The sequence below is a fragment of the Melanerpes formicivorus genome, unplaced genomic scaffold, assembly GCF_026170545.1.
Source record: "Melanerpes formicivorus ecotype bairdi unplaced genomic scaffold, bMelFor1.0.p_v2 SCAF_33, whole genome shotgun sequence".
In the NCBI taxonomy this organism is placed as follows: domain Eukaryota; kingdom Metazoa; phylum Chordata; class Aves; order Piciformes; family Picidae; genus Melanerpes; species Melanerpes formicivorus.
In genome coordinates, this window is record NW_027142385.1 from 8934272 (window position 1) to 8950855 (window position 16584).

A 16584-nucleotide genomic window follows, 5' to 3' on the forward strand; every position below is an offset into this window, starting at 1 on the left:
GGCGGCGGCGCGGCTGGGGAGGGGGCAGGGGCGGAGGGAGGCTCCCGGCGCTTAAAGGGGCCGCGCCCGCCGCCGCCCTGCCGCCGCCCCAGGCGCTGCCCGGGGAGCCCCGACCCTGCCGCCGGCTCTGCTGACAGCTCGGCGCTCCGCTCCGGCCTGCGCGCTGCGCGGACGCCCGTCCCGGTGCCGGCAGGGTCCGCCGGTGACCCGCAGCCCTTTTAAGAGGCTGCAGCGCGGCTCCGGAGGCATCGGTCGGCGCTATAAAGGGCGGCAGCCGCGGTGACAGCGGGGGCGCGGCTGGCGGAGGCTGCTCCGGGTGCCGCCATGGACTTCAACGTGAAGAAGCTGGCGTCGGACGCGGGGGTCTTCTTCTCCCGCGCCATGCAGGTGAGGGGGGCTCGGGCGTCATGGCAACGGTGGCCGCCGCAGGCCTTCCCGCAGCTCTTTTCCGTTGCCTCCATCACCGCCGCAGCCGCGATCGAGGCCCCGGCAGCGCCGAGGGTGTTCCCCGTCCCGAGGGAGGCTGCGGGGGCAGCGGGGAGCCGGCCGGGCCCTGCCGGACGGAGCCTCGGCTCCGGGAGCGGCCAGCGCTGCGCACCGGCGGCTGCGGGCGGTGCGGGCTCGCCCCGGACGGCAGCGGAGCTGACCCCGCTGGTGCTGCGGCGACCCCTGGGAGCTGTGGGGTGCAGGAACCGAGCTGCCCATGAGCAGCAGAGCATGCAGGGGGTGGCGGAACGTGGCTGCTTTGGGGGCAAAGCAGCAGGAAGACCTCTCGGGGCTGGCAAATGAGGAGCGAGGAGCGAGTCTGAGCCGGGCAGAATCCTGCCGGGGAGGGGAAGCCCAGCTGGCGGCCTTGGGCCTGGGCTTCTTGTCCTGCCTGCTGCGTGGGGGTTGCAAACACACCGGGCAGCGCTGGTGCCCAGCCTCCAGGCTCTGCCAGGCTCTGCCAGGCTCTGCCAGGCTCCGGCCTGGCGGGCACAGGCTCGCCGCCGTGCCAGGGAGTCATGGTGTGAGCTGAGATCCTGGCTACAGGTGCGGGGCCCCGGAGCAGATGGGCAGCCCGGGGATGCTGTTCTCATGCAAATGACCTTGGTAGCAGGGGGAAGGAAGCAAATCTCCTGCTCGGCAGCCCGGTTGTAAGTCTCTGCCGAGTGTTTGTGAGCCTGCTGGCGCGGGAGCAGGCAGGCGTGGGAGGCAGCTGGCACACAGCCATGGCAGAGCAGGGGGCGTTGGGCGAGGGGGGCTCCTGCCTGCTGCGCCCCCGCGCCCCGGCTCCCACCTGGGCTCTCGGCTGGCAGGGTGCAGGAGGCCTCGCTGTGGGGAGCAGGGGGGCAGCGGGCAGGGGGGCTGGGGGGAAATGGGCGGCAGAGGCTGAAAACCGCTCCCTGAGAGGTCATTCTGGGGGGAATTCAGCCTGCTTGGGCTGGCCCCGTGCCGTGGGGCTGAGCACTGCCCTGCCACTGCCCACACTGGGGGCTGCTCTTGGCCGGGCAGGGTGGGTTTGGAGCACTCCAGCACCGCAGATCCTCCAGGAGGGGACCTGCCCGGCACCAGCTCAGGAGCACTGGAGAGGCTTCCTTCAGCTGCAGGCTCTGATGTGCCGCAGGAGCTGCCTGGCCACCCCGTGCTGTGCCACTCAGGCACCATTAGCTGTCTGCCTGGGCAGCACAGAGCTGAGCTCCGGGCAGAAGGGCTGCTCAGCAAGGGGGAGCTGAGGCAGAGCGTGGTCAGCACCCACCCCTGAGGCCCTGGGCAGGAGCAGTCCTGGCTTGAAACCTGTCCAAAGCAGCCCAGTGCTGCATCAAGGGGTTTGGACTGGGCCTGGCAGAAGAGCAACTCAAACCCCACTGCTGCCTTTCCAGCTCTTTCCAGCTCCATTTGGCAGAGCTCCTGGCAGAGGAGACCCCAGGCAGGGTTGTGTGCCCCTGGGTGGGCAGCCTGTGCCCCCCTGCAGCAGGCCCAGGGCAGAGTGGCTGTGGTGAGCTCTGTGCTGCCCCAGAGCTGCACAAGCAGTGAGGATCTCCCCAGGCTCTGCAGCTCCCTGGCCAGGCAGTGTCAGGAGAGGAGTCTGAGCAGGAGGAGAGGGCTCTGGAGGCAGGAGGTGCAGCCCCAGCACGTTCCCATCACTGAGAGCAGAGTTTCCTCTCCTAAGTGCCCAGGAGGTTGCCAGGCTGTGCCCTTAATGGCTTCCTCCTGGCTTCTAGCACAGCTTGGCTCACAGCCTGGCCTGGCTGCTGGGGACCAGGTCCTTGAGCTTGCTCTGCACCCAGCCCAGAGCTGCTCTGAGCCTGATGCTGGCTGAGTGCCTCTGGTGGGTGCAGGTTTGTCTGAACTGCTGCCCCTGTGCCTCTGGCCACCACAAGAGCCAAGCTCACCTCAGCCCTGGCACTTGGAGTGCTGAAGAGCCTTCAGGAAATACCCAGCCCAGGTGCAGGAGGCTGCTCCTGGTTTAAGCCTCCTGGCCCAGGTTTGATCTTGTTGATTTTGGGTGGAAAATCCTAGGAAATGTCCAGCTGGAGGAGCTGGGCACCTGCCAGTGGCACAAGGGCTGAACTCTGCCACCAGCTCCTCTGCCAGGGGGCTGCAGCCACCCTGCCTGAGCTCACAGTAGCCAGGCCTGGGCTGGCTGGAGGGCAGAGGGATGGAAAGATCAAACCCACCCAAGCCTGGAAGGGACAGAGGGCAGCTGGGGCTGCACTGTGCAAAGCAGCTGTGGTGCTGGCACAGCTGGCTGGCACAGCTGGCTGGCAGCACTGGGGTCTCACTCCCAGCCAGCTGCTGCTGCTCACAGCCAGCCCTGTCCTGCCTGCAGCCCACCCCTGATGGCCTTTGGCCTCCAGGGCTGTGCCACAGAGGGGCCCATCCAGCCCAGCTCTGCCTGCTGCCCCTCCTGATCCCAGTGGGGTCTCTGCCAACCCTCCTGGGGGAGAATTTCCCTCCAAGCTGCCCCAAGTGCAGCCCAGCTCAGCCTTGCTGCTTTGTGCCAGCTGCCCAGGTGCTGCTGCCCTGCTCCCAGCCTGCTTGCCCCTTGCAGCTGAGGTTGCTGCAAAGCCTCCCAGAGAAACTCAACCTTTGGCTGAATTATTGATGCCCTGGAATGCAGCTCCACTTCCTGGAGAGCCAGAGTGGCACTGACAAAGGCTGCCCTGCATTATTCATCACCCCATGGGCACAGACAGGGCTGGTGCTCGGCAGGGACACTGCCAGGGCAGGATCCGTGGAGCCTCTGGGGGCTGTGGCCTGGCATGGGGTGCCAGGGTGCAGATCCTGGCATGGGTTCAGGACAGGGCCTGAGGAACAATGCTGCAGCTCTGCCTCTCTGCCTGGGGGTGTGCAGCAAGCCTGGGGGCCAGCTCCAGAGCCTCCTCCACTGCTGGGGGGCAGCCTGGAGTGCTTGGTGCTGCAGCTCTAGTCCAGGAGCAGCAGGGCACGGTGGCAGAGTCAGGAGGCACAAGTGCATGGTCTGCTGCTCTGCCCTGCTGCATCTCAGGGCCTCAGCCTCAGTGGGAGGGGAAATAACTCAGGGAAATGTCATTAGGAAAAGCAGTTCCTGGCAGCAGAAGCCCTTGGGGGGTTCTGCCAGGCCTCCTGAGCTGCTGCTCTCCTGCCCTGCTTCTCATGGGGGTACTGCCAGCACAGGGGCAGCAGCAGCTGGGACCTGTTGCCCCCTGCGAGCTCGGAGCTCCCCTTGCAGCAGCCCCCAGGGCCAGCAGTGTGGCTCTGAGCTGCTCCCTGGCTGAGCACAGGAGGAGCTTCATCTGCTGCACCCCAGCCAGGCCCTGGGGTCGGCAGAGGGCTCTGGTCCAGCTGAAGAGCCACGGGCTGGGGGCTCCCTGCACAGCTGAGGCAGAAGTGTGCTGGAGAAGTTCACCTCCTGCAGCACCCCTCAGAGGTGCCAACTGCCCAGGCTGTGCCAGGGGCTGTGCAGCACAGCTGGCTGCTGGGCATGGGTGAGGGCATCACCCAGGGGACTGAGTGCAGCTGGGGAAGCAGCTCCCAGCCTGCAGGCTGCAGCCTCCTGTGCCCTTGCAGCCCTCCCTGGGCCTATGGGAAAGAGCCTGGGGCAGAGGCTGCTCTGTGGCCTGACTCCTTGGAGCCACAGGCTGTGGCTGCCCATCCTCCCCTCCTGGCATGGCCCCCAGGCCTGCAGTGCTCATGGGGCAAGTCCTCAGCCTCCTGCCAGGCAGCTCCAGGGGCTGCCAGGGGAGAACTGGGGCAAGGGCTGTGGAAGTGCAGCCGGAGGGGTGGGCTGCAGGGACAGAGCTGCTGGGAGGTGCTGCCTGGGGGCACAGCCAGGCTCTGGGGCTGGGTGATTGGGGGGGCTGCAGCAGCCCTCGGGGGCGCTGGGGGCCTCCAGCAGTGGTCTGCCTGCAGCAGTGCTGTGGGGAGCTGAGCTCAGCCGGGGAGGAGCTGGGGTCAGGCCTGCCTGCTCCGGGGCAGATGCTGGTGCAGGCTGAGCCCAGGCTGCAGGAGCTTGGACTTGGAAGTGAGAGATCTGCAGAAGCTGCCTGGGAAGTGGGGGGGAGGGCAGAGACTCTTCCGTGGCAGCAGTGAGCCCTGGCTGGTGGCAGAGAGCTCCTCCAGAATGGTGCCAAATACCTGGGAAGCCCCAGTGTGCTGCATGGCACTGACTCAGCCCAGCCTGGCACAGCCTGCAGGCAGCTCAGGGCTGCCCACAGGGAGAGCCTCAGCCCCACAGGAGCCTGGCTGTGGGCACAGGGCAGTGCAGCCACCCTGGCACCCCCAGCAGCCAGGCCATGGCAAGGCTGTGCTGAGAGCAGTGCCAGTGCAGGGGGTGCTGGTGCTGAGCAGGCTGCAGCTGACCCTGGGGCAGCTCCTGCAGCTCCTCTGTGCCCCTGAGCTGCAGGAGAGGCTGTGGCTGTCCCTGCAGCGCAGTCAGAGCTCTTTGGGTCAGGAGAGCTCTGCAGGATCGCCCAGCACCATCCTGGGCACCTCCCTGGGCAGCCTGTGCCAATCTCTGACCGCTCCTGCAGCACAGAAGTTGTTCCTCATCTCCAACCTTGCCCTGGCACCACCCAGCTGTGGCTGGAGCTGGGCTGCCTGGGGCTGGCTGCCTGCCTCCTGCTGCGCCTCAGCTGCCTGGTTCCCAGAGTGGGGCAGCCACGGGGGCACAGCCTGCCAGGGAGCATGCCAGGAGCCCATGGGGAGGCCTTGGCCCATCTGGAGCTGGGCTGGGTGTGAAGGTGCATGTGGTACATCACACAGGAGCTGTGTTCCATCAAAGGGTTTGAGCTGGACTTCAACCCCTGGCACCTGGCTGTGCCAGGTAAAGTACCAGTGCCCATCACCAAGGCATCAGAGGACAACCTGGCACCTCTGTAGCATCCCCAGGGGCACAGCTGTAGCCTCTGAAGGGCTCTTTCAGAGTGAGCCCCCAAGCTGCTGGCTCAGGAGTTTGGGCTCAAAAGTCCCCTGGGGTTGGGTACTGAGGGGAGCTGCCAGCCTGGCACTGCCAGGGGGCACCCCCAGGCCCTGAGTTGTGCACCAGCTTGCTCCATGCAGTGAGGGGAGAGCCTGGCTCGGGGGTGCCTGTGGCATTCCTGCCCTGCTGGGCTTGCAGGCCGTGGGGTGGGTCAGGAGGGGTGGGGGCAGGTGGCACTGCCCTGAGGTGAAGCCCTGGGAGCCATGGGCAGGCTGGAGCACAGCTGCAGCACAGCTGCAGCACAGCTGGAGCACAGCTGGAGCAGACCTCATTCGGAGCTGCTTTTTCTGGAGCACCTCTCAGACCCAGGCTCTATTTTTATCTCAGTGCTTCCCTCTTGGGCAAAGATTTGCCTCCCTCCCTGGGAGGTGCCTGGGAGGGAGCTGGCCCCGGGCTGGCCCTGGCCCTGGCCCTGGCCCTGGCCCTGGCCCTGGCCCTGGCCCTGGCTCTGGCCCTGGCTCTGGCCCTGGCCCTGGCCCTGGCCCTGGCCGCTGCTTGGCTGTGCTGAGACAAATGCCTGAGGCAGGAGAGGCTTCGGTGTCTGCTCAGCTCTGTGCTGTGCTGGGGAAGAGCAAACCTGCTCCTGGCCTGCTCCTGCCTGCAGTTCACTGAGGAGAAGCTGGGCCAGGCCGAGAGGACTGAGCTGGATGCCCACTTTGAGAACCTGCTGGCCAGGGCAGACTGCACCAAGACCTGGACCGAGAAGATCCTGCGCCAGACGGAGGTCCTGCTGCAGCCCAACCCCAGTAAGCTGCTGTGCCCCGGGGCAGAGCCCTGCAGCTCGGGCTGGGAGGTGCCCCCTGGCAGCAGCCCCTGCTGCACTGAGCCCTGGGGGGGGTTGGGATTGGTCCCTGCAGGACCTGTCCCTGCCTGCGGCTGGCACAGCCTGGCACCGCTCCTGCGCAGTGGGCACAGGGCACCTCCTGCCCTGCTGGGAACTGCCCTGAATGCCAGCCCCAGGGCCACCCCTCCACCCTCCATCCCATAACCCCCAGTGGCATCCTGGCTGCAGGTGCCAGGGTAGAAGAGTTCCTCTACGAGAAGCTGGACCGGAAGGTGCCCTCCCGAGTCACCAACGGGGAGCTGCTGGCACAGTACATGGCAGAGGCTGCCAACGACTTCGGGCCAGGGACACCTTATGGTGAGTCAGCTGCAGGAGCCCCTGGGGGTCCAGCCCTGCCCAGGGGCAGCCACACTGCTGCCCTGGGGGCAGCCTTGCCTCGGGCAGGGGGCTCTGCTCCCCCGGGGCAGCCTGCGTGCTGCTGGCAGAGGAGAGGCTTCTGCAGCTCAGCACCACACAGCCCAGCCAGGGGCTGCCCAGCCAGGGGCTGCCCAGCCAGGGGCTGCCCAGCCAGGGGCTGCTCAGCCAGGGGCTGCTCAGCCAGGGGCTGCTCAGCCAGGCGCTGCTCAGCCAGGCGCTGCTCAGCCAGGGGCTGCCCAGCAAGGCATGCTGCATAGCAAGGCATGCTGCATAGCAAGGCATGCTGCATAGCAAGGCATGCTGCATAGCAAGGCATGCTGCATAGCAAGGCGTGCTGCATAGCAAGGCGTGCTGCATAGCAAGGCATGCTGCATAGCAAGGCGTGCTGCATAGCAAGGCGTGCTGCATAGCAAGGCGTGCTGCATAGCAAGGCATGCTGCATAGCAAGGCATGCTGCATAGCAAGGCATGCTGCATAGCAAGGCGTGCTGCATAGCAAGGCGTGCTGCATAGCAAGGCGTGCTGCATAGCAAGGCGTGCTGCATAGCAAGGCGTGCTGCATAGCAAGGCGTGCTGCATAGCAAGGCGTGCTGCCTGCTGCCTGCTGCCTGCTGCTGCTGGCAGGGCTGCAGGAGCAGCGAGGCCAGGCGGAGGCAGGGCAGGCAGTGGAGCTGCTGGAGGCTGTCGGTGCCTTCGCTGCGGCGCTCGGGGCTGGCCTGGGCAGGGGGCTGCAGGCTTTGGCTGTGTCCCCTTGGGCAGATCTCTGGTGCAGGGAGCATCTTGTTGCAGTTTCTCTCGACCCTGAACTGGAGACCCTTCCCTTAGCTGCCCTGCAGGCAGAGGGTGGAAGCCTTTCTCCAGCAGAAGGGAGAGGAGAGCAGCCCTGGGGGGGGGTTGGGGCTCGGCCGCAAGCCTCAGCAGGTCCCCTCCTGGCCACGGAGGGCATCCTGCTGCTCTTCAGCCCTGACAGTTGTCCTCTCCTGGGGGAACCTGGGGTGCTGTAGGCAGCAGAGCTGCTCAGCAGCACGGCCTGGGGGCACAGCTGTCCTTGCCCTGGCCCTGAGCAGCTCTGCAGGTCGATGGCTGATCGATAGCTGCAGCCCCAGCTTGGCCTCAGCAGCCCAGGCTGGTTCTGCTCTGCTGCTTTTCATCTGCTGCCCTGCTCCTGGGCCTCTGTCTGATGAGGCTCAGACAGCAAGGTGCAGGCAGGTGGAGCAGGGAGGACATCCCTGGGGTAAGAGCCTCAGCAGAGCAGAGCTGCACTGGGAGCTGCTGGTGTGGCCATGGGCACCTTGCCCGGGCAGGGTGCCCTGTGCCTGTGTGCCCCCCGAGCCAACAGAAGGCTTCCTGGGGGGCTGAGAGCTCTCCTCTTGCAGGGAAGACCTTGATCAAGGTCGGAGAGACCCAGAGGCTGCTGGGAGCTGCCGAGCGAGACTTCATCCACACTGCCTCCATCACCTTCCTCACCCCCCTGCGCAACTTCCTGGAGGGGGACTGGAGAACCATCTCTGTAAGCATGGCAGGACCCCCCCCCCAGCCAGGGCAGGACCCCCCCCCCAGCCGGGGCAGGACCCCCCCCCAGCCAGGGCAGGACCCCCCCCAGCCGCGGCAGAGGGACACAGCCCCCGGGAAGCTCAGCGCTGCCCCTCCCCGGACAGGGCAATGCCAGCCCTGCTCAGGGCCCTCTGTGGCACAGGGGGGGTTGCCAGCTGATGTGCCAGGGGAAGGTCTCTCCCTCCCTGGCCCCTGCAGCCTGGGGGGCACCACCCAGCCATGGTGAGCCTGGGTCCCGGGCGGCCAGGCCCAGGGCTTGCTGATGAGGTGACCTTAGCCAAGGGCCTCTCTGCCTGGCCCTGGGGAGGACTTGGCCCCGCCCCCGGCTGCCCCGCCCCCGGCTGCCCCGCCCCCGGCTGCCCCGCCCCCGGCTGCCCCGCCCCCGGCTGCCCCGCCCCCGGCTGCCCCGCCCCCGGCTGCCCCGCCCCCGGCTGCCCCGCCCCCGGCTGCCCCGCCCCCGGCTGCCCCGCCCCCGGCTGCCCCGCCCCGCTGTGTCCCCGCAGAAGGAGCGCAGGATCCTGCAGAACCGGCGCCTGGACCTGGACGCCTGCAAGGCTCGGCTGAGGAAGGCCAAAGCTGCCGAGGCCAAGGCCACGGTGAGTCCCTGCCCTCCTCCTCCTCCTCCCCCCGCCCCCGGGCTGGGCTCCCAGGGGTGATCGTGAGGCTGCCCTGCAGCGCCCTGGCCCCGGGGAGCTCCTGGGGGGCTGTGCAGAGCCAGAGGCTGTTCTGGAGGTGTCCTCCCCTGGGGCAGCTGCCGGGGTCCGGAGGGGCTGCTGCTGGAGCTGCCCACTCTCTGCTGCTCTCCCCCTCTGTGGTGTGCCCCCCAGCTTCTGTCCGTGCCCCCCTCGGGCGTGCTGCTGCCCCGCGCTGAGCTCTCTGGTGCCCTGCGCCTCGCCCTCCCTGCCGGTGCTGCTCTCCTCACTAACCTTTTCCTTTTGTTTCCTTGCGGTGTGCTCAGTGTGAGGGAGATGTGAGTATCGCTGCCGGCAGTGCTCTGCCTCGGGGGCTGCTTTCTCTAACGCCTCTCATTGTCTCTGTCCCATCTGCAATGAAAATTCATCTCTCTTATCCCCTCGGGACTGGCCCTGGAGCATGGCCGGAGGGTGGTCAGGGCCGCGGCTGCCTGGGAAGGAGCCCCGGCAGGGGAGGAGAATCCATCAGCTGCCTGCAGCCCCAGCTCCGCTCCGCCGAGGCTGCTGCGAGCAGAGCTCAGGGGGTGCAGGCAGGAGGGGGCTGGGAGGCAAATCCCCCTCCGGGAGGGGAGGCAGCCCAGAGACAATGACAGGCGGGGGGGGATGGTTGTGGTGCTGCTCTGTCCCCCAGGGCTCTGAGTGCAAGGGGGAGGGAGGTTGGGTCCCTCTTGCCCCCTGCTTGCAGAGCACCTCCCCCCCAAGTGCTGTGACCGCCCTGGGGACTCCTGAGTCCAGGGGAGGAGAGGTTCCTGCAGCTGCTCTTGAGCCCCGGAAGAGCCAAAGCAGAAGCTGCGGCTGGGAACCTTCCCCTGCCCCGCGGCAGGAGTCCGGCCCGGGGGCCGCGCTGGCCCCGGGGCTCCGCAGTGCTCTTCGCTGCCTGTGCCCAGCTCCGAGCTGCCGCAGGCGCAGGCAGAGCCCTGCGGGGTGCTGCTGCCGCAGCTGGGGTGGCTGTCGGTGCAGGCAGGACCTGCTGCTGGTGCCCGGCGGGCTGCATGTGCCAGGCCACCCCCTGCACCAGCCTGGCTGCCCCCTGGGCACTGCTGCCACAGATCTCTGCCCGGCCCGCGGGAGACCTCCCGCTGCCATCCCATGGGCAGCTGAAGCGAGCCGCCCGGTGCCAGCCGCCCGGTGCCAGCCGGGAGGGGCCGCCCGGTGCCAGCCGGGAGGGGCTGCCGTGCCCCGCGGCTGGCAGCTGAAGCTGTGTTCCCCCCCAGGCTGTGCCTGACTTTCAGCAGACCAGACCCCGCAATTTCGTGCTCTCCGCCAGCGCCTCCGCGGTAAGACTGCCCCAGGCCCCGCCCGCCCCTGCCCTCCCCCCGCAGCCCCAGCCTGGACCTTCTGCTCCGCTGCTTTCGACATTCTAATGCGGCATGGGCGGCCCGGGCCCCCCCCGACCACCCTGCAGGCTGCGGGGTGCCCGCGGGGTGCCCGCCGGGGCCCTGGCACTGGCGCTGCCTGCTCTGCTCCCCAGCCTCTGCTGCTCCTGCCCCACACTTCTGTGGCAGCCTTCAGGCTTTTTGTTCTTGCCCAGCGGAGCAGAGAGCACCTCCAGGGCTGCCCTGTCTGCATGGTGCCAGCTGCCACTGGCAGTGCCACACCTGGGGCTCAGTGCCCAGAGGCTTTGTGGCTGGTCAGGAGGGGCGAAGTGCTTCAGTGCCAGCTGTGGTCCACATCAGAGGTGGCAGTTGGTACCTGAAGCCCAGCTGCATCAGTAGCAGTTGGCATCCTGGCAAAGCAGGGGCTGAGCCCAGGCTGCTCCCAGCCCCATGCCAGGGCTGCTCTGCACCAAGCCCTCTGATCCCAGCACTGCTCCAGGGGCTGAGGAGCTGCAGCAGGGTAGGAGCTCTCTGTGCTGCTGTGGCCTGGGGGTGACAGCACAGAGCACTGCCTGCTGCTGGCCTTGCCCTGGGGCTCTGCTCCCTCCTGGCTTGTGCCAGCTGCCCTCAGCTGGGCTCTGGGCTGAGGGACAGAGTGGAGGCTGTGCCTGCAGCACCCAGGCAGGGAGAGCTGTGGGCAGAGCTTCCCCCAGCCCCACAGCAGAGCCTGCTCCAACCCCCAGCCTGGCAGGGGCTGTGCAGGGCAGGACTGCAGCCAGGGCCTGTTCCAGCTGCCTGCCAGGGCAGGAGAGGGGAAGGGGCTTGTGCCCCACAGGTGGCCAAAGCTGCCCAGAGCTGGGCTGGACCCATTTTTGCCCCACAGAAAATGCCCAACCTGTGCCCTGAGAGCTGCACAGGGGCAGGCTGTGAGCAGGAGGGGCCCAGCTGGGACTCCCTGCTCAGGTCAGGAGATGCCAGGCTGCTGGTCTGGAGCAGGAGCTGAGCTCAGGGCAGGGGCAGAGGCCAGAGCAGGGGCAGGCAGCAAGCCAAGGAGCCTGGCACCCCTCCAGTGCAGGCAGCTCCTGCAGCTGCTCCTGGTGGTGGGCACCTGGGGACAGCTGCTGGCAATCCTCAGCTGGGAGCCCCTGCCTCTGGGCAGAGCTGGCACCATGGCACCCAGCTCGGCACCCAGCTGTGCCCTGCTGAACCAACCTGGGGTGCAAAGGAGCCCCAGGGAGGGAAGGCTGAGGCCCTGGGGGGCCATGGCCCCTAGCTGCCCTGGGCTGGGGGGCTGCTGGCAGGGTGCTGCCAGCTGGGCCAGGGGGGGTTCCTGCAGCCAGGGCTGAGAGGGTCGCTGGCTGCTGAGGAGAAGCCAAGCCCAGGCCCAGTCTGGTTTTGTGCCTCCCTCCCCTGTTCCTGACTGCTGCCCTGGAGCCAGATCCCAGCAGCAGCTGCAGCCTGGGGTGCCAGGGCTGTGCCCCTCTGCCTGGGGGCAGCAGGAAGGGGCAGGGTGGTGCAGCCAGGGCTTGCTGTGGCTGGAGCTGAGCACTGCTGCTGGGGGCACAGCCTGGCAGAGTTCTGCCCCCCCTGACCCGAGCTCTCTGAGCAGGGGTGAGGCTGGGCAGGGCTCTGGGGGCAGGGACCTGCCCCTCGTTGTGCCAGGGGGCTGGAGGGAGGGGAAGGGGCATGGCTGTGGCAGCTGCTGCTGGGTGAAGGGCTGGCTTGTCCCCGGGGGTCCCTGCCCTGGGGGGGTTCTGCCTCTCCATGCCTCCAACACTGATCTCCTGTCTGCTGCTCTGTGGCCCCCACAGCTCTGGAACGACGAGGTGGAAAAGGTAAGCACCCAGCTGGAGGGGTGCTGAGCCCCCTGGGCGTGCCAGGGGTGGGGTGCAGGGGGGGGCAGCCCTAGTGGCTGTGCCCCCTGTGACAGACTGCTGGGCTTGGGGGGTAGCAAGGGCAGCCCTGGGGGCCCTGTGGCACTGCCACAGGAGCTGGGACATGGCTCAGCTCTGCTCCCTGGCAGAGGCCCTGCCTTCTCCACCTGCATGTGCCAGGCACTGGCCTCTGGTAGCCCCTTGCCAGCTTGGCCTGGGGGCCAAGGTCCTGCTCTGAGCAGAGCTGAAGCCAGGGCAGAGCCCTCGGGAGGGCTGGGTGGGAGCTCTGGAGCTGCTCCCTCCTGGGAGGGCTGCACTCACCCTGCTGAGTGGCTGCATGGAGGCAGAGCTCCAGCCCCTGGCTGCTTGCTGGGTGCTGCCAGGGGTCTCTGGTGGGGGTCTCCAGGGCACTAGAGCCCAGGACAAGCTGTGCAGCTCCAGCATGGTGTGGAGCCCCCAGACACCTTCTGGGCTCCCATTGCCTCTCACACCTCAGCCCCCAGCAGCCCTCCCTGCATGCTGTGCATGGTTCCAGCCCCTGGCTGCCTCTGAACCAGCTCAGTCCTCAGCAGAGCAGCTGCCTGCAGCCAGCTGTGAGCACAGCTGTGAGCACAGCTGGCTCTGCTCGTGCTGTGGCCTGGCTGCATAGACCAAACTGTGGCAGCAGCCTTCAGCCCCCTATGTCCTGGAGGAGCACAGGGCTGGGAGGGGCTGGGAGGGGCTGGGAGGGGCTGGGAGGGGCTGGGAGGGTCCCCACCCAGGGGTGCCTTTAGGAAGCTGCAATGCTCAGAGCTGGCAGGGAGAGCCCCCAGGTCCCATCCTGAGTGGTGCCAAGGGGAGCTGGGTCTGCCTGCCACAGGCTGCATGGAGCTCTGTGCTGCTGCAGCCCTGCCCAGCTCCATGGGGCAAGCCAGGCAGTGGCACTGCCTGGGCCAGGCCCTGCTGTAATCCCCTGCCCTGAGGATGCAGGAGAGGAGATCAGCTGGAGCTGGAAATAGCCAAAGCTGCTTAGGAGCCAAGCAGAGCATTGGCCTGGCCATGGCACAGTGCTGGTGCTGCTGGCACCACAGCAGAGGGCTCACAGCTGCCCCTCCAGCCTGCCCTGCTTGGAGGCTGCCAGCCTGCAGGGTCAGAACGAGCAGGGCACAGCCAAAGGAGCCCTTGGCAGAGCTGGTGCCAGGCAGGAACCACTCTGCCCCTCCTGGGGAAGGGGCAGAGGGCACAGCCCCCTGCTCAGCTTCCAGCAAGCTGTAGCTGGGTGGACTGGGGGGGGAAGTCCTCTCCCTGGGGGAGGCCAAGGGGCCCTTGCCCTGTGCTGCCCTGGCCACCCTGTGTCGTCCTGCAGGCGGAGCAGGAGCTGCGGCTGGCACAGACCGAGTTCGACCGGCAGGCAGAGGTGACCAGGCTGCTGCTGGAGGGCATCAGCAGCACCCACGTGAGTGCCAGGGGCAGTGCCCACCCGGGCGCCGGGGGCAGGGGCAGTGCCCACCCGAGCGCCGGGGGCAGGGGCAGTGCCCACCCGGGCGCCAGCGGCAGTGCCCACCCGGGCGCCGGGGGCAGCGGCAGTGCCCACCCGGGCGCCGGGGCAGCGGCGCTGGCCGCGGCTGCAGGCTGAGCCCTGCCCTGCTGCTCCCTGCAGGTGAATCATCTGCGCTGCCTGCATGAGTTCGTGGAGGCCCAGAGCAGCTACTATGCGCAGTGCTACCAGAGCATGCTGCAGCTGCAGCAGCAGCTGGGCAGGTGAGGCCGGGGGCTGCCTGCCTCCCTCCTTGCCCCCAGCCCACCCCCAGCCTCACGGGGGGCAGAGGTTCCAGAGCCCCCTCCGAGCCGGCGGCAGGGGGCAGGGGGCAGGGGGCTGGAGCAGGCTGTGCCACGGTGCCCGCGGGAGGTCCCACGGCCTCCCCCTGGCTGAGGTTGCTCGGGGGCAGGCTGGGGGGTGCCACGGGGGGCTCTGTGCTGTGGGCAGGGTTGGGGCTGCGGCTGCTCACTCACCGCTCCTGTTCCGTTCCTTTGCACGCTCACAGCTCCAAGGGAGAGATGTAAGTAAGGGGGAAGGGGCTGCGGGGAAGGGGGATGGGATGGGGGGGATGGGATGGGGGGGATGGGGTGTAAGGAAGGTGTAGGACTCCGGGAGTGCCCCCAGCCAGGCTCTGCAGACTCACTGCATGCTCTGAGCAGTGAGGGCACTGCCCCCTGCCCGGGCAGCTGCAGTGCCGTGGGTGGGGTCCTGGGGCCCCTCTCTGACCTCAGCTCTCCTCCCGTGTAAGATTTTCCGGCACCTTCCTCGGCAATGCAGACTCCACCTCGCCGCTCCCGGCCACGGCCTCCCCTCCAGCGGCGGCTGCCGGCCCCCTCCCGGCCGTGCCCACCATCCCCGTGGTGCCCACCCTGGCCGGGGTGCCCAGCACGGTGGCAGAGAGCGTCCTGAACCCCAGCGAGGTGCAGCCCCCCGCCAGCGGCACGCGCAAGGCCAGGGTGCTCTACGACTACGAGGCGGCGGACAGCAGCGAGCTGGCACTGCTGGCAGATGAGGTTGGTGCCTCGGCTGGGGCTGGCATCGCCCCTGGCCTGCCCCTGCCCCTCCAGCCCCCTCGGGGGAACTGCTCCGGGACTGTGCTTGGCACCGCTGCCCCCCAGGCTGCCCTGAGCTTGTGCCACAGCTGGGGCGAGCTGGCAGCCTCCCCCTGTGCCTCTCCTGCTGCGGTCTGGCTGTGGCCAGGACGTGCTGGGAGCCTTCTCCAGGGGCAGGGAGAGAGGCTGCAGGCTGAAGCCTGCTCCAAGCATGCTGAGAGAAACTTGGCCACTGGCAGAGGTCTCTCTGGGCCAGGCTGAACTTCTGCTGTCCCCCCGGGGACCCCTGCCCGCTGCTGGGCAGGAGCCTGACGCTGCCCTCTGTCCCCAGCTGATCACTGTCTACAGCCTGCCAGGCATGGACCCAGACTGGCTGATAGGGGAGAGAGGCAACCAGAAGGGGAAGGTTCCTGTCACTTACTTGGAGCTGCTCAGCTAAAGGTCTCAAGGGGAAGGTTCCAGCAGAAGGCTGCCCCCAGCTCCTGGCACTCCTCTGGATCTCCACCCGGGCCCAGCGCTGTCTCCAGGGCTGGCACTGCACTCCCGTGGGCACGGTGGGAAGGGAGGGGAAGGGTTTGGGGATGGCACCCAGGACTGAACTGGTTCCCCCCCCCCGTGCAGCCTGCTCTGAGTCTCAATGGCACAAGGCTCCTTGGTTCCTTTCCTCCACTGCCCCCTGGTCATGGCAGCAGCTTCCCCAGCCCCAGCTGTGCCCTCAGCCCCCAGGGTGTTCCCTGTCCCTCCCCTCCTCTCCAGCAGTAGTTGCCCAGGTTGGACCATGCAGCATTCCAGTGGGCAGTGCCCCCCATCCCCCCCCCCCCCCAGCTCCTCAGGAAGCTGAGTTCCAGCACTGAGAGCCTGCAAGCTGTGGGGGAGCAGAGCACAAAGCTCCCCAGGAGCCACTGATGGCTTCCAGCCAGGACTGGGCTCTGGAGCTGGAGGGAGCCCAGGGGCTGTTGGAAAGCAAACCTCAGTGCAAGGGACCACAGCTCCTGCTTGCAGCTCCTGCAGCAGCTGCTCCGGGCTGCTGTTTGCAGCCTTCCCACAGGCTTTGCCCCATGGCTCTTGTCCAGGCTTCCTTCTGTGTCTGCCCCAGGCATGTCCCAGCCTTTGTTTCCACCCCAGGTGATGGATTTGACCAATGCCCCCCCAGTGAACAGACTTGGTGCACCCCAGGAGAGGAGGGGAGAGGCTGCCCTGAGCCCAGGGGGCTGAGCCTGGGCTCCTACCATCAGCTTCATGCTGGAGCTCACCCAAAGCCTTCTGCTGCTGCCCCATTTGCCACTGGCTGAGGAGAAGCTGCCCTGCACCAAGCTCTGTTCACAGCCTGCCCTGGCTCTCAGCACCAGCTCTGCTTCTTGCTGCATCTTTTGCACTCACTGCAGCAGTGCCAGGGGCACTGCCCTGCCCCAGGGCACTGGGCCCCTTTGGGTGCAGGGCCCCTGGGTTTCAGCACTTATTTGCCAATAAACAAACTGCCTGAGCTGCTGCCTCGGCCTCCTCTCTGGGCTCGGGAGCATGCAGGAGCAGCAGCAGGGAGGCAGCCCAGGGGGCAAAGCCAGAGCAAGCTGCTGCCCTTCCCCTGCCAGCTCTGCCCTTGCAGCTCCTTCCCCAGGTGCCACATCCCAGCCCCAGGAAGGAGGATCAGCAGCTCCTCCCTAGCCCCAGGCAAAACCAGAGCAGAAGGCTTCAGCTGCCTGGCTCTGAGCTCTGAGCCTCAGAGTTGTTATGGGAACAGCTCTGCTGCCTCCTCCCAGCAGAAGCAGCTCTCCAATCTCTGTAGTGCAGCAGCAGAGGGGGAGTCAAATCCTGCCCCTGTGGTGCTGAGTGCCACTGCACAGCTCTGGCCAGCTACAGCCCTGCCCCTGCTCCCTCCCCTCCCAGCTGCTGGTGCCTGCCCCTCTGCCTCAGGCCAGTGCCAGCCCTGCTCCTGT

The 16584-nt window shown here is 67.6% G+C and overlaps 1 protein-coding gene across 3 annotated transcripts; it reads left to right on the forward strand.

The window, feature by feature from the left end:
• The first annotated feature begins 47 nt into the window (after positions 1-47).
• SH3GLB2 (SH3 domain containing GRB2 like, endophilin B2) lies at positions 48-16133 on the forward strand. 3 transcript variants are annotated; one of them, XM_068156042.1, is made up of 12 exons: positions 50-387; positions 6048-6189; positions 6456-6584; positions 8020-8153; positions 8701-8793; positions 10104-10166; positions 12017-12040; positions 13425-13514; positions 13719-13819; positions 14104-14118; positions 14347-14611; positions 14982-16133. In XM_068156042.1, exons 1-12 carry the CDS (start codon positions 325-327, stop codon positions 15087-15089), a joined length of 1227 nt encoding a protein of 408 aa, XP_068012143.1. In that variant the 5' UTR covers positions 50-324; the 3' UTR covers positions 15090-16133. The 3 variants fall into 3 exon arrangements, with proteins under 3 accessions (XP_068012145.1, XP_068012143.1, XP_068012144.1); XM_068156044.1 differs by lacking the exon at positions 10104-10166 and having other exon boundaries at positions 48-387; XM_068156043.1 differs by lacking the exon at positions 14104-14118 and having other exon boundaries at positions 52-387.
• Positions 16134-16584: the final 451 nt, after the last annotated feature.

Excerpts from the sequence above, each read along its gene's own strand:
- SH3GLB2 (XM_068156042.1), top strand. The coding sequence starts at position 325 with ATGGACTTCAACGTGAAGAAGCTGGCGTCGGACGCGGGGGTCTTCTTC. Across the intron at positions 388-6,047 it reads TCTTCTCCCGCGCCATGCAG|TTCACTGAGGAGAAGCTGGG; the intron begins GTGAGGGGGGCT and ends TCCTGCCTGCAG. Across the intron at positions 13,515-13,718 it reads AGGGCATCAGCAGCACCCAC|GTGAATCATCTGCGCTGCCT; the intron begins GTGAGTGCCAGG and ends TGCTCCCTGCAG.